The sequence below is a fragment of the Lactuca sativa genome, chromosome 8 (genome assembly GCF_002870075.4).
Source record: "Lactuca sativa cultivar Salinas chromosome 8, Lsat_Salinas_v11, whole genome shotgun sequence".
Taxonomy (NCBI): domain Eukaryota; kingdom Viridiplantae; phylum Streptophyta; class Magnoliopsida; order Asterales; family Asteraceae; genus Lactuca; species Lactuca sativa.
Genome location: NC_056630.2, coordinates 53728956 through 53753030, shown reverse-complemented (window position 1 = coordinate 53753030; position 24075 = coordinate 53728956). Strand labels below are relative to the sequence as shown.

The 24075-nt window shown below is 36.0% G+C and overlaps 2 protein-coding genes across 2 annotated transcripts; both read right to left on the bottom strand.

Annotated features, from left to right (window-relative positions):
• Nucleotides 1–10083: 10083 nt before the first annotated feature.
• On the bottom strand, nucleotides 10084–13572 carry LOC111899947 (uncharacterized). The gene is made up of 11 exons (XM_023895827.3): nucleotides 13047–13572; nucleotides 12753–12839; nucleotides 12491–12637; nucleotides 12286–12392; nucleotides 12114–12202; nucleotides 11929–12032; nucleotides 11744–11828; nucleotides 11599–11674; nucleotides 11396–11510; nucleotides 10504–11035; nucleotides 10084–10432 (listed from the first exon to the last, which is right to left on the bottom strand). Exons 1-11 carry the CDS (start codon nucleotides 13327–13329, stop codon nucleotides 10342–10344), a joined length of 1716 nt encoding a protein of 571 aa, XP_023751595.1. The 5' UTR covers nucleotides 13330–13572; the 3' UTR covers nucleotides 10084–10341.
• Nucleotides 13573–18528: 4956 nt separating this feature from the next.
• On the bottom strand, nucleotides 18529–21388 carry LOC111899946 (protein decapping 5). Its single transcript, XM_023895826.3, has 8 exons — nucleotides 21041–21388; nucleotides 20501–20601; nucleotides 20309–20383; nucleotides 19631–20218; nucleotides 19492–19563; nucleotides 19210–19407; nucleotides 19006–19119; nucleotides 18529–18929 (listed from the first exon to the last, which is right to left on the bottom strand). The coding sequence occupies exons 1-8, from the start codon at nucleotides 21186–21188 to the stop codon at nucleotides 18726–18728; spliced, it is 1500 nt and encodes a 499-aa protein (XP_023751594.1). The 5' UTR covers nucleotides 21189–21388; the 3' UTR covers nucleotides 18529–18725.
• Nucleotides 21389–24075: the final 2687 nt, after the last annotated feature.

Below are 24075 nucleotides of genomic sequence, written 5' to 3'. Positions count from 1 at the left end.
ACCTAGCATGTTTTGCCTTATTTTGTTGTGTTTGGTGCCTTAGAGAAAGATTGAAGAGTTGGTTGCTATTTTGTGTCAAGAGAAGCAAACTTCAGAGATTTTATACCTTCTTGTGGCCTCCTCAAGCTTTGTAAGTGATCTAGTCTTATGCTTTTTGAATGATTGATGATAGATCTAGTATTTTTGTTGGTTTTTGGTCCCTTTTGGCATGATTTCTATGAAGTTTGGAGAACTCCATGTCCAAAGATGGTATTGGTTGATGTTCTTGACCCTTTGTGTTGTTTTGAAGGCATTTTGGACTTCCCTTTTGACCCATGCAAGAAAGTGTTAGCTTTTTTGACCATTTTAACCTAGGGTTTGAGTTGTAACTTGTTTGAGACTTATGATTAGATAAAGTTGGAAACTTTACACATTAAAAGCCTTGTATAGATCAAATCTGATAATGATAGCCTATGACTTGTTGGATTAAGCACTTAATGTAATTAGTACTTTGCCTTGTAAAGTGCGACATGACCAAGGATGGATCGCGACGTGAGCCTTGATCCAGATCTATGACTATTTTGTCGCCTAGTGGTAGCAATGCGACCCGCATGGATGGCCATGGTGCGCCGACATATTTGACCATTGATTGTGGCTTAACCATTGACCCGTTTGACTTTTGGTCAAACTTTGAAGGATTTGAGTTTTGGACTGAGGATCAGTCTCTGGTTGACATTAGGTGGTCTGTGCTATCAGATTCGTCGATAGACTCGTGTACGAGGCTTGTGGTTGATCAGTTGGCTACAAGTGAGTTTTCTCACTATATTGTGTATGACATTGCATATCCTTTGTGTGATAAGATATAGGTATTGTTAGGGTATGATTATACTAGTAGACTAGGATAGTCTTTGTTTAGTATGTGATTAGTTGATTGTATGTTATTCTTATGTGTCATGTTTGGGTGGGTATTTGTAGTATTGGTTAATCGTTGAGTGAACGTTGTAAGGGTCTTACATAGCTTAATTTAGATGGTCGGAGAACTCTGATATGGCCTTATTCTATGGTTCTTGTTTGATATATTGCTTTCAGGTAGGATCATATGTTTGACTGTCTATATTATTTACTAATTATGTAGGATTATAAGGCGATCGCCAATATTAGTAATAGCCTTGGTATGGTTGTGGGATGACTGAGAGTCGGTGGTTGTATGACGGCTTTGATTCGATGGTCGTATGATGGCTGAAATTCGGTAGTTGTATAATAGCAGGGTGTAGGGATGAGATTTAGAACCGAAAAATCGGACCGGAACCGGAATCGAACCGGAACCGGAACCGTTGGAACCGGAATATGTAGAACCGGGTTCGGTTCCGGGTTTAAAAATTGGCTTTATTCGGGTTCCGGGTAATCCGGGTTTGGGTCCATCGGGTCCGGCAAAACCGGGTCTAAAAACCGGAACCGGTTTTTGGAACCGGAACCACTTTTAGGGCCGGAACCGGTTTTTATGAAACATTTAAAAGATGGATATCTTATCCGTTTCAACTTCAATTGACATACGGTTTTTTCCAACATTTATTTTAGAGTTTGTACATGGTTTTAGTCTTTTAGACTATAAATTTGTCATTTTTAGTTTTATATTCATTGACTTACAGTCCTCCAAAGTCGATATATCAAAGCTGGAAGTTTTTAGTTTTTCAGTTTTTTTGTACTTGGTGAAAGTTTTAAAACATGCATATCTAATTCGTTTGAAGTCAGATTGACATGTGGTTTTTTTCCAACTTCTAGTTTACAGTTTGTACATGAGTTTAGACTATAATTTTGTCATTTTTTGTTTAACATTCAATTATTTACAGTCCTCCGAAGTCGGGATATCAAAACTGAAAATTTTCAACTTTTCAGCTATTTGTTTTTGTATTTTATATTATCTAAAAACATTAACACAAGCATATCTCATTCGTTTAAAGTCGGATTGACATGGGAGTTTTTCCAGAGTGTATTTTAGAGTTTGTACATGATTTTAAACTCTAATGTTGTTAATTGTTGTTTCGTATTTAATGAGTTACAGTCCCCTAAAGTTGGGATATCAATATGAAAATTTTCAAAGTTCAACCCACTAAGTAGTAAGTAATTACCAAGAAATTCCGGTTTTTCCGGGTTTTCTGGTTCTAAACCCACTTTATCCAGTTCCAACCTACCCACTTTGATGTTTTCGGGTTTTCCGGGTCTAAACCCATTTTACCCGGAACCGAACCGGAACTGGTTCCTATATACCGGTCCGGTTTCCGGTTCTATAAAATCCCGCTAACCGGTTTCGGGTTTTCCGGGTCCGGGTCCATCCGGTCCGGGTTTAGCCCCATTTTCATCCCTAGCATGGTGCCTATGGTTGGTATGTATGTAGATATGTTATGTTTGAGATGATTGATGGTGGATAGGCTTTGAAACCAAGAGCCTTTGTTTGTATTACAATTATGTATAGTGGAATATGTGGTATATTGGAAAAATCACTAAGCTTTATGCGTACGTTGTTAAGTTAAATGTTTTTCAGGTTGTTCAAAGGAAGAGAGCAGTGTGACTGTACATTCACATCGAAGCTATATTGTTATTCGACTTCCACTGTTTTTTGTAATTTAACTTTGTTTAAACCTTATGCTTTGGGAACTACTAGATATTATGATATGTTTTCAAAAATGAGTTTTGAATGTTTAATCGGGTTTTAAATGAAAATTTTGATTTGAAATGTGGAAGGTTTCAATTTTATATATAACTTTTAATAACAAAAAAATATGTTGGTCAAATGACCTGCCTTATGTACATTTAGCATCATCCATGTTGATATGATTTAGCCATGGTATTCAAAATTTATTATTATTACCGTGTCATGACTGCTCACTTGGTATAGGTTTAACGGCCAAACCTATTTGATACCAATTTTTTTGGTTCGACTGGTAACATGTTGGTTGATTTTATTTAGTATAAATTTGATTGCCCTAGTTAAATGTATCATATAATTTTAATCATTTTGGGGGTTATCTTAATATTATTAGCACCAACCAACATCAAACATTTACAATATTAGTTGATAAATGTCCTTTAAATATTCGGTTTCTATATATAGTTTAGTAAAAGTCATTGAATAAAGATCAAATACTTAACGGATTGCTACATCAGCATTCCACTAACTATATCATTTTATCCATTAAACTCTATACTCCATTAAACTCTTAAGAGTTTAATGAATTTTCACATCAACATTTAATTATATCTTTTTATAAATAATGTTATAAAACTATAATATTACATTAATTAGAAATTAAAAGTTACAAATTATAAATTATTAATTAAAAATTATTGTATATATTATTTTTTAAAATATTTTTAAGATTTAAATATTTTTTTGTTTAGAATATTATAATATAAATTAAGTTGATGATTTAAATTATTGAATATAAAATAAAATAAATTACAAAGTTATAAGTAAGAAAATAATAACATATGTCTTATGCATGTATGTAGGGTGTAATTATTTAAATACAAAATTTTATTGGTGAAATTGTTTAAAAAAAAAAAACAAAAGCAATGCATACACCGATGGGAATTAAACTCCACTTCATTGAACTCCACCCACAATGATGAGTTTATGTATTGAACTCACTTTTTCCCCGTTAAACTCATCATTAAATCCCCATTGGGATGGCCTTAGAACACTTAATTAATAAAGAGTTACATGCCCATAAAGGGAGAGTTTATATTTTAATATACCCATAATTTAGGGATTTTAAAGAAAGACCACTAGTGTTATGAAACTAAAGTTGCGAGTTCGTGTGAACTCACTTTTTTTTACTTCTAAACGCTCGTGTTGATCAACAAAGTTTGCAATAATAATTTTTTCGATGTAAATATGAACAATTTGACAAAGAAAATATAATAAAAAAAAACTAAAATTTACTCATCAACAAGTTAATATAAAGATATCGAGTTGTTTCGCAAGGTGTTTATAACACTAATTGGACTTGAAGCAATTCGGTAGGAATAAATTTCATTCCCGATATCATAGCAAGTTTAGTTTGAGGGAAAGTTATATCGTCAAATCGCGGGTGTTATTTCGTGAGTTTAGTGGTTGATTTAATGGTTATTTTAGTGAATACTTCATTAATAAAAGTATTAAACCATGATCAAAGAGATTAACATCTTACAATTGTGGTTGAGAACATGAAGTAGTTTTTTAATAAATTGTATTCCAGCTGCCAAGAGCGTGGACTCTGTCTAGACCACCCTCTCATCCTGATTGCATAAAGACAAGTAACAATGCAATTAGATTAGTTAAATCTAGTGTGAAAATATTATTTTAAATACATAATTGAATTCAACATTCAATTAAAGGGTCTACTTGAAATTCGTAGCTTCAGTATGAAATGCATCAAAATATAGATGAAGATAGATGTATAATGCTTCCAAAACAACATTCACATTCAAAACTATGCAAAACTATAATTCATAGAGTACATTATTACTTTTGAGGCTTTGACCAAGTAAGGGAACATTTCAAAAAAGTGTTTGGAAACAGGAAAAGCTCCGGAAACTTTGGTTTTATTGTAAAAAGCAATTCATCTACATAAACCCTAGTTTTCTATTACGTGTACGTATATAATCACTGTTGTGTCACACAGAGCACTAGCAATATCACTTTCTTCATGATAAGTTGAAAAAAAAATAAAACAAAACAGAATAATCTTTACCCTATTTACTAAGAGGCGTTTGTTTAGTAATGGCGGGAATTCAAAGTTTGTAAAGCTAAGTGGTGTACTTTAAAAAAATTGCCACTAGCATCAAGATTCCACACCTATGGCTCTTGTTTAGACTCGAACCATAAGTCCATAAGAAACTCATGTGAAAGAAAAATAAATATGAACAAAATCGAAAATTCGTTACTTTTAAAAAAAAAGTTCAATGACTAAATATGAATAAACTTCCTCTTATATTATGTTTTAGCAAATTATTTATTTTTGTTAGATTCTAGCAACATTTGTTGATGAAAAAATCTATGAAATTAAAAAAAAAAAAAAAAAAAAAAAAAAAAAAAAAAAACAAAACAAAACAAAAATAACCAAAAACAAAACCCTGAAAAATATATTAAAAAATGAAAAACTGAAACCGAAATAAAAAAACCAATGGTTTTGTATTTTCCAAAATAAAAAATCAAAATTTCAAAAATGATTTTGGTTTAACAAAAAATATGAACCATTCTCACCTATAGCTATTAAGAAATTATGTTTCATGGTCAGAAATTATGTTGTATTCTAAAGAAAAAAAATAAAAACCTTATTTTTTAAATAGTTATTTAAATATGAATTGTTTTTTTCTAAAACCTTTTAAAATTATGAGTGACTTTTTTGAAAGAAAAAAAAAATAGCGTCGTTTTTAATTTTTGAATATATAGCTATTTTTTTCTAAAAAAAATAATAATTTTGTAAATGTAATATGAATTAGGTGGTTTGGGCAACACTTCATAAAACATGTTAACGGTTTTACTTAACTCTATCTGTCTAGTTAAATAATCATAAATTTCAATAATTATTCAAACTTTTTTAAGAAATTACAATCTCAAATATAAATCAATTGTTCGGATAGATTAAAAATGTCTAAATTCTATACAAATTGATGTTCATTTTCGATATTCTTTTTAATAGTAAGTATACTAATATGATGTATGTCAATACATTGAGTATAACAACATATATATAATGTATCAATGTATGTATGTATTCTTTTATAAACAATGCATATGGTTTAATGTATGTTAATTTATATGTTGCATAATTTTATAACACAAAATTCATACATATAATATTAGGATCATTTTTATACATATAATATCCATAGTTTTATAACATAAAACCTATACATATAATCAATGTTGTAAAAATCGGTCTAGACGGCCGATTAATCGGTGCCTAGGCGTTTGGCGGCCTCTAACCACCTACAAATAGGTGTTAGAGGGTTAATTTATCGGCATTGGTCAATATCGGTCAAAGTCGGTCCAATTTAGTCCAAATCAAACTAAATCGGACCAACATGTACACCAATTCGGACCAAGTCATTCCAGCCCACTCTAAAGAAGTCGTCGGCCTAATGGAGCCAACAACCTAAAGCACAGCTCTTTTAAGTTTAGAAGGGGATTGTCGCTCATTTTATATAATATATTTGCCTATTATTTTTCCCGAGCAGCGATGTGGGATGTGGAAGTTGTAACACCCAAAGTTTTGAAGGACAAGAAGGGAAAGAAAACCCTAATTTTAAGGGGAGACTCGGCGAGTCCAAGGAGGAACTCGGCGAGTCCGAGCGGGATCCGGGTCGAGGTGTAAGTGACCAACTCGGCGAGTCGGCCAAGTGGACTCGGCGAGTCTGGTCTGTGCGAGGAAAACCCTAAATTCGGGGCTTGGAGCCTATTTAATCATCTCATTCTCTCCCCTAGGGTTCCTTTACTGTCTCTCACACCCAGAACACCGCACCCTAAGCCTCCATTGTGCTCATTCAAGCTTTTAGCCATTTTGAGTGATTTAAAGGAAGAAGAAGAAGTGGGAATCATTGAAGCATCAAGGAGTGGCCTTGGATCCAAAGATTGGGGAACCCTTCTGAGATATTGAAGGTATTAAAGTCGTTTCTCTCCTTTAGATCTTCTTTGGTTATGAGTTTTGGGGCTTTTAAGCCATGTTTAAGATCAATCTCGAGCTTGAAGTCCAGATCTGAGGTTGCGACCTCAGATCCATGCTTGTTTTGGTTTGGAATCCCGTAAAGCATCAACCCTTGAGTCGATTATGGAGCTTTCTTGCCTTAAACCCTAGTTTATGGTGTATTTTGCCTAGATCTCCTTCTCTACACGTAAAGTTTGCAACTTTACGTGAGGAATAGGCTTGGGAAGGGTAGATCTACAGATTTGAGTCCCTGCATGACTCAAAAGTCCTCTGCATGTATGAAGGACCGGATGGACTCGGCGAGTCCTTTGAGTGGACTCGGCGAGTAGCATGAAGATTTGGAGGAACTCGACGAGTGGGATGAACAGCTCGTCGAGTCAGATGAAGTTGGGCAGGAACTCGGCGAGTTGGAAGAACAACTCGGCGAGTCTGTTGAAGGTTATCCTGGACTCGGCGAGTCTGTTCTTGAACTCGGCGAGTCTATTCTTGGACTCGGCGAGTCAGGTCGCGAAACCCCAAACCCTTCGAGTTGAGACTCGAATCAGTGAGTCGAATGGAGACTCGGTGAGTTGGACAGGTCAGGACTCGGTAATCGGTAGACTCGGCGAGTCATGGACTGACTCGGCGAGTCAAGTCGCGAAGAGAAGGACTCTGAACATATGAACTCGGCGAGTCAATAGGGTGACTCAGCAAGTAGGGTTGACCTAGAAGGTTGACTTTGACCAGGACTTTGACTTTGACCAGAGTTGACTTGGTTGTCTTTCGGGGGTCAGTTAGACTCAGTGTTGCTTTGACATTGGTAGCTCGGGGAGCGAGTGGAGCAGGAGTTCAAAGAGTTGTCGGTCAGCAGCCAGAGGATTATCAACAGAGTTCAGCAGTGCGAGGTGAGTCTCCTCACTGTTTGTATGGGTCTAAGGCACCAATGCCGGCCCATTTAGAATATGCATGAAAGACCAGGGGCCGGCTCCTGGCACACAGTATGTTATTATGTATGGTTGGAAGACCCGGGGGTTAGCCCTAGGCAATATGCATGAAAGACCAGGGGGCGGCTCCTGGCACACAGTATGTTATTATGTATGGTTGGAAGACCCGGGGGTTAGCCCTAGGCAATATGCATGAAAGACCAGGGGGCGGCTCCTGGCACACAGCATGTTATTATGGATGATAGGAAGACCCGGGGGTTAGCCCTATGCAATATGTATGAAAGACCAGGAGGTGGCTCCTGGCGCATTGTATGTTATTATATATGAAAGACCAGGAGGTGGCTTCTGGCACACTGTATGCTATTTAGCTAAGTAGAGTAGTATGTACGGTTGTCTCTGTGATACTTGCATAAAAGACCAGGGGGTGGCCCTTGGCACATGTCTGTAAGACCAGGGGGTGGCCCTTGGCACTTGTCTGTAAGACCCAGGGAGCGGCCCAGGCTTGACCAGGAAGACCACGCGCGGCCCGTGGCATAATGGCAAGACTATGTTTGGCACATAGCACCTTATTTGATTATGGATAAGTCGGTTATGTATAGCTCTTGGCTATGAATGGTTTGTATGGTATGTGGTATTTGGGGAACTCACTAAGCTTCGTGCTTACGGCTTTCAGTTTTGGTTTCAGGTATTTCCGGTAGCGGATGATGGAGCTCAGGATGATCGCATGGCACACACCATAGATTAGTCAGCCTGGAAATGTTTTACTCTGATAATGAACATGTGTTTTGAAAACTAATACTCTGTTTATGTTTTGAAATGATGATTTTACTTTAAGTGATACTTTATTAAAAGAAATTTTTAGTCTTGAATTTTGGGACGTTACAGAAGTCCTTACAAAACTCACTTTTTCTTCTTTTCTTTGTCTTTGTTCACATAACAGGTGGTCATTTTTTCTTCTTTTCTTCTTCGCTTTTTCTTAGTTCACGTAACAGGTGGTTGAATGTTTGAGCTTCAGTTTTCAATGTCCCACCGACCACTCGCCCTTCTGAACTCATCATATTTTCCCCTTTTTCTCTCATCCTACTCCACTTGCACCATCACAATTAAAAGTCTGCTCGCTGTATGATTTAATTTAAGACGCTAGGTTTAGAGTTGGAAAAGAACTACAGAGGGGGAACAAAGTGGGTCTGGATCGCTGGAAAGTAAAGGAAGAGAGGTTTGGTGGTTGTGGTGGTTTTTGGAAAATGGTAGGGGAAGGTGAAGGGATGGCCAGCATGTTATCTCTATTTCGATTAAAGAAATGTTTTAAAACTAGTTATTCATCTAGTTAACATTAAAAGAAGAAAATACCACATGGATGCTTTATATCATAGGTAATTTGGATAAAATCAAAAGGAAAACTAAAATGTGTGGTTTTTATCGGTTGTAAAATTAATTGAGGGGTTTTTGTGATCATATGTCAAATAGAGTGGGTTTTTCTGCATTTAACCCATTACATATTTATGATTTGTATAAGTTAACTTGTTAACTTATATTCTTAGGATTAATGTTATATTTATTAACTTTTTAATAATTAATGGTTACCGATTAATCTCCGTCTAGCCGATTAATCCCTTGACCCTAGTCCACCGCCGAGCTACCGTCGAACGATTTCTACTACCTTGCATATAATATTGGTTTCGTTTTTCGTTTTCTTATACCTTTTTCAGGTTTTTTTTATTTTATAGATTTCTTCGTTAACAAATGTTGTTAAAATTTAACAAAAATACATAATTTGCTAAACCATAATACAAGAAGAAAATTTGTTCACATTTAGTCATTGAACTTTTTTGAGAGGGAAACAAACTTTCGATTTGTTCACATTTAGTCACTAAACTTTTTTCCATTATCTATATGACACTGAACAGTTGAAATTGTTCACATTTTACCAGTTCAGTGACAAATAGATAATGAAAAAAGGTTTAGTAACTAAATGTGAACAAAATTGAAAATATATTACCCTTTCAAGTCATTAAACAAAAAACAAAACACCCTCGAATAACATTTTAAACAAAGGGTTTAGAACCCGTTTATGTTACTACTTATTCAATTGCATTTTGTAGATCACTAAACACCTTTTTTATCATGCCACATTCGGCCCAAGCCCAACAAAGCTTCATCGGGCCGAAAATCTAGAGGTTTGGCTTGGTTTATAAATCAGTCTATACTTGGCTTGGGCTAACGGTTCAGCTTGGGGAAAAGCGGTTTAATAAGACTATGAAATGTCATAGTTTGACATGGTTGACTTATATAAACTTAAATATGTGCACATATTTCATTAATAAAAACTATCTTTAAATATAATCAATATATAAAAATGCACTAGTCTATCAGTTTTTTTAACCAGAATTTTGAAAACTATGTTATCAGTAAAACATATCAAGCCATTACCCGATTGAAACCAATAAAAATTGATGAAATTGAATACAATCAAACAAATTAGCGACTTAAAATGCATGAGAATAAATAATAGTTGCTCTATATAATGGCATTAACCCTAAATAATACAGATTATTACATCATAGAGACTCTATATCTCTCAACTCACTTAGTGTAGAAAGCAATCACTTAACCAACAAATACCCTCTTTGATTGCTATGTTTTTTTTTTTTTTTTGTATATGATCTCAAAGCAAATCATTATTATATCCATAATAGTAAATATCAAAAGCACATTAATCCACAAAACTATGAATTAATTGAACAAATTGGCTAACGATTTCCCCATTTCCACCTTCTCCCAACTTCTTCAAGTACCTTAGTCCTTGCTTGACCCTTTTTTGCTTCATCCTCTATCCAAGATCTGCACAGTATAACATGACATGACATAACAAAAAAGACATGACATCTGATGACATGATATGACATGTATACCTGAGTATACGAAGGGCTTCTAATTCAGCTTCAAGTATTGATTTTGTGTCAAGAATTCTTTCATATTTGACCTCTAATTCACCAACATTACTACGTGTTTTTTGTTTCTCATCAACAAAATTCTTCCTTTCATATGAAAGTCTCTCATTCATTTCATCAACTTCTTTCTCCAAACTCAAAAGCAACTGTTTTTGACAATCTAAAGCTGCTATTTCTTTCAAATAAGCATTCACAGCATTATCTTGATTTATCTTTTGATTCTCTAAATCTTTAAGTGTTTTAAAATAAGCTGCTTCCACCTCCAAACGATGCCTTTTTTCATCTTGTATTTTTTTCTCCCAAAATCTTTGTATCTCTCCTCTTTCAAGAAGCTCAGATTTTATCTCTTCAATTGCAAAATTTCTTGAAGAATTTTCAGATTTTAGTTTTGAAAATTCTTGGTGAATTAGTTTGGTGAATTTTCCACCCGTGAGTGCCACTGCTGCTTGTGCCTTGGTGCAGGGTTTCCCAGGCTGAAACCGCTTCACTTGACCTAATAAATGAGGGCAAAATGGTAAATTGTCAAGACTTAGTGAACTTAATGTGGACAGATGTATAAATTGCATTTGCTTGAAGATTAGTGAAATTGATCTTATGTGGGTAGCAAGAAAAATTGCATCTTTATCTGAGAAGGGTAAAATGGTAATTTACTCATATAGAGGTGCTCCTTTTTAACTTTATCACATGGACACTGCATTTTACCATATTACCCTTTACGATACATAATTGTGTCTTGGATGTGTAGTAATTGCTTGAAGACTAGTGAAATTTACTCTATGTATTTAAGAAGGGTAAAATGGTCATTTATGATAATAATTCAATGCATGTGAGAGAGATTAGAAAAGAAAAAAACCAAAAACTTTTCTCATTATGCTTTTGTCATCAGCCATCATGTCCATGAAAAGAGGTGGCAATACATCTGACTTCAGCTCCCTTGCATCCAGAAACCCTATTTTGTTCCTTAATATCTGGACTGTAAAAATGTCAGTTCTTAAAAAAAAAAACAAAAAATTAATTAATTAATTAATTAATTAAATGATCTTATATTATTCCTACCTCTTCGTTTAATCCTGCCATAACTTGGTATTCTAGTTTAGCTCTCCAACCAATAAGATCCTCGCGTGATATAAATCTAGAAACAAAATAAGATAAATAAAATGTAAAAAGAAAATTTTAAATAAATTATGTTAAAAAATAATACCTTTCTGGGAAAAAACTTGTATCCAGATCAGAAGTTAAGTTTTTACTGGACAGCTTGCTCAGAACAACACCAGCTTCAGCAAGAGCTATTGTCCAAATATTCAAAACAAAATAAAAAATATTAATATTTTGAGGGAAAATACATGTATAATTAATTAATTATAATATTAGCAATTTTAATCTTACCTTGAATGTAAACAAAATCAGGATCTTCACTCTTAATGTCATCAAAAGCATTAATGGTGGATCCAGCTAATGAAACATATGGGGATATCCTATTCTTTGGATTTCTGAATCCCGAAAAAAAAATATTATGTATAAATTAATTATTTAAAAAACGAATTATAGAAAATAAATCATGAGTTGATTACCTTTCAAGTCTGGAGTTGAGTAGAATCAGCCATCTTGCATATTCTCTCCTAGAACATAACTCATCTGCCATGACTTCATCTTCAATTATCTGTGTACTTTAATGACAGGTTATTCAGAGTTATTTATCAATTAATTAATTTATATTTTTGGAAAAACTATACAACACAATACCTTCAGATTCTTTAACCACAATAAAGCTTCTTGTTGAGTAGTATCTGCAGAAACTGAAACTACTACTCTTCCAGGCTTTTCTTTTCCCTTCTTAATATGATCAATTACTGTAATGTAAATAAATGATGAACAACATGTATGCATATTCTGTTATGAATATATGATCAATGAAACAATCTAGGAATTATGATGTGTAGTTGTGTACCTTCTTCTGTTGTTGCATCAACTTCTTCAGAAACGGTTTCCATCAATGGCTTAGTAACAGCTTCATCTACCTCTGATGTATCTTCTGAACTCGATGATTTATGATCAACAGAGACATGAAATGGGGTGTTGAATCGCAAAACGTAACCTGAAAAGAAATTATTCCCAAAAGATCGCATCATCCAGCAGCTAGAAAGTAGAAACACAATCCTCTGATTCAAACTAATAGGAGTGATAGAAAAGAGTAATGTTTAGTTATTTACCTTTTCTTGATAGAGTAAAATGAGCGAACACAGCGAGTAAAGCCACAACTGAGGTCCCGATACCAAACAGTAGAAATGTAGGCAATCCTGATTCACGAATGACTTACCCAGTAAAATTTCACAAGTTTTGAAGTTTTGAAGTTTTGAAGTTTAGAAGTTTAGAAGTACAGCAGGATTCAATGCAGTTATCTAATTGCTTTGAAATAGATCAAACTCCATATAAGTAGCTTGTTTCGGACGCAAAGTAAATGGAGCTTTCAGCAAGGGGGGAATACTAGGGTTTAAACGTTCTACCTTTTTTGTGTTTCTTTGGACTTTCAGATTCTTCAAGAATCGCCCAACCATTGTAGTCTTCAGCATCCCGTCTATTAGAAGACGACAATTCGAGGTTATCACGGGTAATTGAAGCAGATAGAGACATTAACCTTCGTCTTCTAGGGTTTGCGTGTCTGAAAACACCTTCATCGTTTAAAATTGGAAATGGAAGTGAAAATTTAAGAAAGAGGCGATTTCTACTAGGGAGATGAAGAGGCAGGAAGTTGGATGCAGAGGAAGACGAGCACATTGTCTTCCTCATTAGAAGAACAATTTAGGGTTTTTTAGATTTTGAAGCTCAAAGAAATCCGACCTCATGTGGGTTTAACTTCGATTGTTTCATACTTTCATTTCAACTTTACGTCTTTACCATAGTTTCAAGGATTTGCCTCAGTAGTCGGTAGAATCGATTTCCTCATTTTTCTAACACCTTATCTTGTTCTTTTTGGTGTCGGGTTGAAAGAAAAGAAGGAAGAAATTTTTAGTTACATAAATAGTCCTTGGGCCGTTGATAAAATCTATGGTAAATTAGTAAGGCTCATATATATATATATATATATATATATATATATATATATATATATATATATATATATATATATATATATATATATATATATATATATATATATATATATATATATATATATATATTATTACTTCTATATGTGAAATCTAACATAATATAGTGTAGGCGAAGTTGCGATGTAACGCCCAAAAATACGGGCCAAAAATTTCATTTTTAATTAAGTGATTTGCAAACGTTTGTAACAAAATATCATTCGACCATATCATTTAATAAAACATGTCTCATGTCTGTAAACCAAAACATAAATCATAATAATATCAGAGTACAAATCCCAGAATGTCTCATAGTGCGGAAAAACAATGTCGCTACCGCGCCAGCTCCTTCCCCTTGGCTGAAGAGGTACCTGAAACAACAACTAAAAACCGTAAGCACGAACATACCATATAACCACATATCAAATATATATTGTCAGGCATATATGGGTGCCCGACCTACCCCTTCGGTCATCTCGACCGGATATTAGCTAGCATATCTGGGTGCTGGCCTCCCCTTCGGTCTTCTCGACCGGATACTAACTAGCATATATGGGTGCTGGTCTCCTCTTCGGTCCTCTCGACCGGATATTGGGGACTATTTCACCCCCTACTACTACCATATAACACATATCACATAATCTATCTAGCATGGTTGGGCATGACTGCCCCTTCGGCCCTATCGACCGGTAAACCGGGGACTATCTCCCCTACTGTCACTAGCACATAGCATCATATCATACTAGCACATAAACATAACACAGGTAGTAGCAACCCTAGATGAATATCACAGAGACAATCATCCAATCATACAACTCCTACTGGTGGGCCGGCATTGTGGCCGTAGACCCACTGCTACTGGAAGGTAACTCACCTCGAAAGTAGCTGCTGAAAGTCTGCTTGCTGAGCGCCTGACTGCTGAACCGGTAATCCTCCGGCTATAAATCATGAACATAGATTAGACACTCATAAATACCCTTAGGTCAAATTAGTGACCCTCCCCTGGTCCAAGGTCAACTCCTTGGTCAAAGTCAACTTCCAGTTGACTGGACTCGCCCAGTCATAGCATAGACTCACCGAGTCCTTCTCCTACTAACTCGGTCCTACTCAACAAGTCCTTCTTCCCACTCACTCCCACTCACTGAGTCACCCTTAACTCACTACTTGGGTTTCTGGGACTATTGCTACACGCTAAATTGCTAATTTTGCATGCAGATACGAAGGGTTGGACCTCCAACACTTAAACCCCTCTCAATCAGTAACAGTTCATCGGACTCGCCGAGTTTGAAGAACAACTCGTCGAGTCCTATGAACTCGCCGAGTTGTTCATCCAACCCGCCGAGTCTAAGGCCATCTTCATAGAACTCGACGGGTTCCACTTTGGGACTCGCCAAGTTCCACTTTGGGACTCGCCGAGTCCCTTGACCCATTTCCCATATAGACCAAATCTGAGACATGCAACGCTTCAAAACCATAGATCTATGTTCCTAGGGCATGCTTATCACATAAAGTTGCAAACTTTACGTGCATGCATGGCCTTACAAGCTCCAAAAGGCAAATTCAAGCTTTTTATGAGGTCATACACCCAATGGGGACCTCAATCACTCCAACCACAGAAACTTTATACTTCTAATATGTCCATAATGTCTAGATTTGAAGTCCTTTCGGATCATTAAGCACAAACACAAGGAGTATGGTGTTTTAGGGCTTGAAAACCACCATTTTAGGGACAAAAGGGAATCTAAAGAACTAGTGATCAAGGTAGGGGCTTTTCTACCTGAATGGAAGCCTCTTGCAGTGTAGATTTCGGATCTACCTCCCCTCCTTGCACACTACAACCTCTTTCTTCTTCTTCTAAGCTCCAAACCTTCTTCACAAAGCCAAAATCACTCTCAAGAACAAAATGGGGGCTAGGGTATCGCTCTTCAGCTCTCTGGAAGTGTTAAGGACAAAGGAGGCCAAGATAGAGCGTTTAAATAGGGTGCAAACACCCGGATTAGGGTTTTTGCCCAAATAGGGTCTACTCGTTGAGTCCGAGAACCGACTCGCCGAGTCCAAAGTTCAGTCCCCGCGTCTTATCCCGCTCCTACTCGGCGAGTTGGTCCATCAACTCGCCGAGTCCAAGGCAAAAATGCATTATTTTAAAAATGTTAATTCCAAGGAGTACGTACCGGGAACCAGGTGCTACATGCGGGTCTAGGGCGAAGCTTAGAATTTCAGCTTTCAAGTTTCACTCGGGAATTCTCCAGAGAGCATGGTGTTAGTAAAAGGTCCCGATTACATACGTATATAACGTGGTGTTCGAATTGTCCAAGAAGTTTCTTTGTGGAGTCTCCGGAGTTCCTAAAAGCTTCACTCGAGGGCTAAAACAAACGTGTGAGTTGACATTGTGAGTGCAGGAAATACTTAGATTTTGTATAACATTCTCCAATCAATAAAATAATAACTATAGTTTGCACGTGGACATACCTTGATTATCTTGATCAAGCGAACCACGTTAAATCTTCTTGTCTTTTTATTAAATCTTTTGAGCATCATAACCTATATTGTGTTCTTAAAGTTTGTTGAGTGTTGGGGATATTAGCTGATGGTGGAAAATCAGATTCCTTATGGATCGTGTATGTCCATTTTCCAAACTGATATTTCCACCTTATGCATGGGTTACAGGAAATCCAGTCTATGATGATCCAAAATGACACTTGTGTATTTAGACACAGAAACACAAGTCAAATCGTCAGAGATTTATGAGTTCGTTCAAAAAGAAAAAGAGCTGAGAGGGGTTCTTTTTACGGCTCAAAAGATGAGTCGTATATGTACATGACATATTAGGGTTGTGATCTTCAAATTTAGTTAAGAGAATCTCGAATTTAATGGCATATTCAATGGTTTCGAGAACTTACAAGATTTGTCAATCTTACAATAACCATCCACTAGAATTAGGTTTTTACGGCTCAGTGAGCTCTACCCCTTGGACCCCGCTAGGGGTGCTGCCCTAGGACCTGCAAAGGGGTACGACCCCTTTAACCCCTGATTCAAACAACACTAAAGCAGGGAATGAATTCACTAGAAATGTATCTAACATAAATATAAATATAAGAAAATACAATATAACTTTGACATAAATATAATTAGGCACATACCAGTAACGATGTCATTCGTCGTCCTGGCCTCCTCTGTTGTCAACTGATAAGCATGACCCCTGGCCTTCGGGGCCTCAGCTCTTCCCTAACATCCATATGTGATCCGCAATATAGTAGGGGTCGGTGCATGCACTGGTCTGGTAGTAAGCAATGGACAATTGGCCTTCACATGGCCCACCTTATCATAATGGAAATAGACTTTGAAGCGTTGAGAACACTTTTTTTCCTAGTGACCCTCTTTCCCACACTTAAAACACCTAGACCCCGCTCTGCAAAAACCCTCGTGAACCTTCCCCCATTTACTGCAAGCGCGGGCCCTCTGGTCTCCAAATCGAGAATCAGTGGGCTTGAACCACTTCACCGCAGGCTATGTCTGAACTGTATTCTGCCTCTTCTCCGTATTTTGTGCCTCTATCTCAATCTCTCTCCTTCGGGCGTGTGACTGCAAATCAGTCAGGGTCCGATACGGGGTGGTCGACACAAACTCTCTAATCTCTGTCTTGAGCATGCTTAAATATCATGACATCTGCACCTGCTCTAAAGATGCATGCTTAGGGAAAATAGGGCCCTCTCGACGAACATCTTGGTGATATCGGTCACCGATTATATCGTCTACTTGAGCGGTAGGTACTCTTGGGTCAATCTTTTTCTCTCCACGGTCTGCTCTGCAGGAGAATAGGTCTGGGTCGCATCGCAAACTTTCACCAATCCGTCGCCCCGAAGCGAATGAGATTCAACGCGAATCTAACCTTCAGGTTATCTGGACAAGAACAGGTATTGAAACATCCCTCCACATCAAAGATCCACCTCATAGCAACGATCGGATCCTTGATCCTATCGAACTCTGGGGGCTTCATGTTACTGAACTCTCAATACTGCATCGATCCTCCCCATGAGGTTCTGCAGCAACAACAACTATAGTGGTTGCGGCATAACGCTCGTCAAACAACTCAATCAGCGTTGTCTTAAGAGACCCGAAAAGCTCTGGAATCGCAACCCTGATCACTAAGGTCACATGAGCCGAGATCAAATTGTGGATCTCATCATCACTCAATCCCGGCCTCTCCTAGCCACTAGTGTCCACACCTGAACCTCTGGTCGTCACCATACTGAGAACCTAAAGAAAATAGGTCAGAATCAGTCACTAGCTTCTTAGAACTATGCGACTTCTTCTGACACTCGTACGGATCATGTGCTTCCAGTAGTACGAGCTCATACTACCTTTTACGTATATTCGTATTCGTCTCAAGAGTTACCTCAAAGTTCTAAGTCACACTACTGAGCTACTGCTAAATGTTGTAATGTAATCTTCTTTTTGTGTTTTGATATGCTGTTTGCTTCATTTGGTACATAAGAGAAAAGGATTGCAACTACATCACCCTGAAAATGGGTAGTTTGTCCCATATAGCAAAAGTTAAAGATTTTTTCTTTTTCCTATTTCTTTCATTCTTTCTGACACCAAACATCAATAAATAACCAAACATCAATAAATAATCAGACTCGTGCATCGTATAGTCCTCTTTACTAGTTCCATTTAATTTTGGTGCAAACGAATGTTATTACTTTATATATGGAATAATAACTATTGAATATTTATACAAGTATTATTGTTAATTTACACCAAAATGATGTTGGGTTCAAGTGGTATGGATTGAAAATGAAGTAAAAATGGGATTTGTAGTTGGATTAGTCAATGAACATACTTGTCTTCGCATTCTAAAACTTGTAAACCTTAATCAAAAAAGTAAAAACACACCGAATAAAACCCAACCTACCACTTGTTTATAAAAATTAAACCTCCACCATAATCAACCTATAGTTTGAAAGGGAGGGAAACTAAACACTTTAACATACAAACAAATATATCCTCCTTTCATTTTCCCTTCCATAAAAACAACTGAAACATTACAGACACTCTAAAACACCTTCATGCCTTTTGTTATATCTACAACAATTATTAGCAATCACGATTTTGATTTTGACTTCTTCCACCATAGCTGTTGTATCCTCCGCCCCCTCTCCGCCCATAACCATAATAACCACCTCCTCCTCCCCGCCCATAACCACCACCACCACCACCTCGTGAATAACCTCCTCCTCCCCGGTATCCCCCACGCCCACCTCTACCTCCTCCTCGGTATCTAGAGAATTCTCCAAATGTCTATCACCAAACAAAAGTTACAAAGCACATGAGCATGCCAAAAGACGAAAATACCCCTCACAAATGTTTAGTTTACCTCTGTATCGAGTTTCATCTGCTCAGAGAACCGTGTCCTTCCGTTATTTGATTGGTTGTCAAGTGAGTTGCAAGATAACATATCGAAAAAATCATCCTTGCTATAAACACCACTCTGTATTATCGATCAAATAGTCAAACATTAAAATAAACATTGCAATTTTCATGGACTAAGGTCTAAGAAGGGGTAAGATAGGAAACTTACCTTGGCTTCCACCTTTGATACATGTACATCAGCTCCATTTTCATTCTCATCTTCATATTCATCATCATCATCATCATTAGCACTCAAATTTCCATCATTCGTTTTTCCTAAAGTTCCCCAAATTTCATCCTTGTTGAATTTCTCATTCATTGCATTAAAATCAAACTCCTCAGTGAATTTAACCACAGATCGTGACCCCTGGATCATAAATGAACAATTTTTTCAAAATAGGGATGTAATTGAAAAGTTTTGTAAAATGAGAGGCTGGAACAGAAAAATTACCCCATATCCTCTGCCTCTCTCACGCCCTCTGTAATTATAACTCTGTCGATTCTGGTAAGAACCTCCATTCACCTAAAACAATATTATTATTAATAATTAAAAAAAAATTAAACATTTACAAAACAAAAAAATTACCTACCTTTGGGGTGATACGTGCTTGAGGTGGTAAAGGTAATATCGGAGGCTGAGCTGGAACCGGAATCGGAATAGATGATTCCAATTCCAATTCCGATGATGATGATGTAGGCGCCACCTGGACAACTTCTTCCACATCCTTATGAACAGTCTGTGTGACTTGAGATGAAACAACAGCACTTGTAACTCCAGACTGAAGCAGCTGTCCTGGAGTTACAAGTGATGGTGTAGGTAATGGTTCCATGGGTGCTGTGGGACCCATGGAATTAGACATGTTTGAGGTGCCACCTGGCAAGGATCCGTTATAACTGGGATACTGCATATGTGGTGGTGGTGGTGGTGGTATTAAAGATTGTTGATGCAGCTGTGGGACCCCATTTGGAGGTGTATAGAATCCGGGCCAATACATTGGCATTGGAAGCCCAGTAGTGTTTGGATTTGGAGGAGGTGGCATTGGGGCCCACGATCCTAAATTTGGGCCAGGTGGATATAAAGGGGGCCCACTTTGCAAAGTTGGTGGATTTTGGATACTAAGATCAGGCAAAGTGTTGGTAGGAGCAGAAGATGATGGAGGTGGTCGAGGGTAGTGAGACTGTGTAAAGAGTAACAAGATTTTAATAATTTAAATAATTAAATGAAAATAAATATATATATTCGGGTTGTTATATAATTTATAAATTACCTGAATAATGGCGGGATCGTTGTTTATCATAGGTTGTGTTGGCTGAACAGGTTGAGATGATTTCACCTGAAGATCCTGTAAAAGAAAATAACTAGCTAAAAGATGTTCCTTCTTAAAAGAAAGAGCTATGAACTATGAAGTTCTTTAAAAAGATAGGAATTATTACAATAAACTGAAATTCAACAGCTTTACCTTGATGTCACTTCCACGAAACAATATGTATTCGTAAACTTTGTCACTAGGCATGAGTTGGGGGCCATCTTTTTTTCTTCCTTCAGTTCCAAATGATCTTACTGCAAATTGATATATAATATATAATAAGTAATTACTAACTCCGTTAATGGAGTCCAATGATGCAGAGGTTGAGGAAGTTAGAAATTGAAATGGTATGCTGTGATAATTTACTAAATTTTGGTTATAGAGGCAGAAGAATTATAGTTCCAAGCAATCAATTTGATTGATGTCTCTCGTTAGTAAGCATTTGCACACTTGAATGCAGCAACAGAAGCGAAACAAGTCTATCCTCATGTTCGAATTTATGTTAACATATAGAAAAAAACCTAATCACGAAACTTGGCAAGGAGTTCACTTATGCGAATTACGATCTATTTCGTTTCTACAAGTCTATAACCATACTCACAACAGAATTTAAGAAGAAAAAACACAATTGAAGAACCGAAAGACATTTAAAAAAAAAAAAAAAAAAAAAAAAGATCGGATTGAAATGGATACCGTTACGCAATCCGATTGAGGATTCTTCAGTGTTGATGTTATACAAAATGCCTTCATATCTGATTTCACTCTTGGAAGTCAAGCTAATCAAGCTTCCGATATATGAATCGGCTGACGAACTTGTCGATCTAGAACTTTCTGTCGCCATGATTTTCCGTTTCTACACACTTCAAAGTAGGGAAGTGTAGATAGAGAAAAGAGAGATTCAATTCCTTGACTTGCTTGAAGTGATTTTGTGTTTTGTAAAAGATAATGGTTAGGGTTTTCTTGCAGTTCCTTGCACTTACATGCTTTCCCTTTTGGGCTCTTTTTGGTTTATCGACTTCGAGGCGCAGATTCGCAAATCGAACCTTTTTGCTACAATTGGCTTATCTTAATTAAGTGGGATGTCGTCATTTTTTTTTTTTTTTTTTTTTTTTCTTTTTAATGTTAAAAGATTTCAAGTCATCGTTGCCATAAAATAGTCATGACATTGGTCATAAAAAAGCTTGGATTATTTTGTGGTTTTAGTGTTATCTGTTGTTTTGGTATTATTGCCTTTTATATTAGTTTCAAAGGAGATGAAAGCCGTGATGAAAACAAGTTTGATCTCAAATACGCCCAAATACGGGTGTTGAGTTAAGTGGGAGAGGCGAGATAGTGGAAAAATCTCCAAAAGTAACAGATTAATGTAGAAAGATCTTTGGCTTAGCTAAAATTTGATGGTTTTATTGAAGTTCAAGGCAAAGTTGCTAGTACAAAGTTGCAAAATTGCCGTAGGCAAAATTGTTGTTATTGCAAAATTGCTACAAAGTCGTTACAAAATTGATGTTCCAAAGCTGTGGTATGGCAAAGTTTGTTGTAAAGTCAAAGTTGAGATAGACTAAACTCCAATAAAGCAAGTTGTTGTAAAGTCTACACTATTATAAGACAGAGTTGTAAAAGTCAAAGTTGTATGGGTTAAACACTTACACAAGGCTAAACTGTTTTATGTTTTTATATTATAAAATTTGAATGCGGTTATAACTACTTGGTAAATGTAAGTAACTTTTGAAATCCGCAATTTTTGTCGTTTTTATTCATTTTATGAATTTCGTGAGTATAAATAGATGAGATACTACATATTTTAAAAGTAACGAACTGAAAACAATTCAAAGTACGATTTTTTAATTCACTTTAGAGAATTGGAGTGTGGAATGCTACACCATCTGAAGATCGGATCTCTCGTATTGGTTGCAAACAAACAACACACCAATATATGATCTATAGATTCAACACTAGAATAAATATACGTGACACATTCGGTCGAACTAACATCTACACATCTTTCTCGACTCTTGTAAGGCTAGGATGCCAAAATTCTTCCTATATGTGCCCTCCGAATGGAACACGATATTTTTAAAGGAGCCAAGGTGTTCCAAGGAATTGAGTCACCAACCACAATTTTAGTTTTAAAGTCAATGCTCATGCATAGTAAAAAATAAAAATAAATAATAAAAAAAAAATAAAAAATAAAAATAAAAACTCATACCTACGGGCTAAGTTACACGTCCAAGAGACAAGAGTCATCTCGAGAGTTTTATTTAGTTGGCCGGATATCATGGGTTAACGGTCTGCCCTTTTCAGGCCCAAAAACGGCCCAGTAGGGAACAATTTATCCGATATCGATCATTAAGTCTCCCATGGCCAAACCATTTATTATTCTAAACTTTGAATTCAACCGAAGAGTAAAAGTGAAATTAAAATAAACAAAGCCGACGTAACTTTGCAACATTGCAAGGTCATCATTAATTTTAATATATTTTTATGTATTTTATTTCTTACACTGTTTTTATGTATATTTATGATACGTAATCTTGGGACACAACCTCAGATTGCAACGTTTCTTTGTAAACAACAGGTCTAGGATCGATTTGTTTAAGCAAACAAATCTAAGCTCTCAATCACTCCTTCCAATTACGATTCACTCAAGACTTGGTTGCATCAAAATCATAGATGAAAAGTGGATGTATTTGAATATTATACATAAGAATATATTTAAACTTTATTTATATTTTGGTTGCCAAGTTTCCGTAATTATTGGGTTATGACCAAGGTTAACAAACAATGAATTAAACAAAACATAAGTAATTATTATAAATCACAACACATAATTGTAGACAAATTGATAAGTAAATAAAAAAAAAACGTACTTAACATTGGAGATTACAAATACGATTTCACTAATCGACAGGAAGAACACGAAAGAAAAGAATATGTGTGAAAATTATTAAATATAAAATGAATTTCGAAATTTTATATAAATAATATTTGGATTTATTGGAGCCCAACATATCAAGAATTTATTTTTTGAGATATACATGTAGGGCTAACAGTTAAGTCAATATCAAGCCCAATTGTCCACACTTGAACCTTAATCGATTTTATAAAACTCTAAAAAATGTATTTTCTCAAACTAAAGTTCCAACAATATTCTTACTAAAATTATGTAATTTCCAAAACCATTAAATATTTGAAAAGTGTTATATAAATCGTTCAATGCTTTGACATTTTATAAATCATTTCGTTAAAACTACTAAAAAAACAATCGTATTTGACAAATGCATTTGTCTAAATAATAACATCTTCTAAAGTCCAACAATCAAACTACAAGTATACAAAAATATGTTATCAAGTGTTACAGATTGCTCTTTCTTTGAGAACCATGATACAAAGTATATAAATAAAGTATATAAAAAGCGACATTACATAACAAAAACTGATGATACTTAGATAGAATCAGATCTGAAAGCTCTTCTTTAATGAAACAATTGTTATGACTAGAAAACTAGTAGAGTGGGGGTGGGTGGGTTATTGAAGTAATTATGAAAACGTGGACTTGTTATGTGATCCTTCACTATCCTATCCTATGTCCTCACTTTCACCTAAATTTTTAAGTCTCTATTAACACCATTCCTTATCTACACCATGTTTATTGTGGTCCAAGACTCACATATAAGTGCAACCCCCAGTCTAATTTTTGGACCATTTATTAAAGGGTTAGTTAGTTATTTATG

Bases quoted from the DNA above. Each gene is read 5' to 3' on its own strand.
- LOC111899946 (XM_023895826.3), bottom strand. From the start codon at position 21,188: ATGGCGACAGAAAGTTCTAGATCGACAAGTTCGTCAGCCGATTCATAT. The intron at 20,384-20,500 runs GTAAAGCTGTTG...TTTCTTTTACAG, and splicing joins TTCGTGGAAGTGACATCAAG to GATCTTCAGGTGAAATCATC. The intron at 18,930-19,005 runs GTAAACTAAACA...GTTTGGTGATAG, and splicing joins AGATGAAACTCGATACAGAG to ACATTTGGAGAATTCTCTAG.
- LOC111899947 (XM_023895827.3), bottom strand. From the start codon at position 13,329: ATGAGGAAGACAATGTGCTCGTCTTCCTCTGCATCCAACTTCCTGCCT. The intron at 12,638-12,752 runs GTAAATAACTAA...ATTTCTTTTCAG, and splicing joins TTTTACTCTATCAAGAAAAG to GTTACGTTTTGCGATTCAAC. The intron at 11,036-11,395 runs GTTTTTTTCTTT...CTCATTTATTAG, and splicing joins CATAATGAGAAAAGTTTTTG to GTCAAGTGAAGCGGTTTCAG.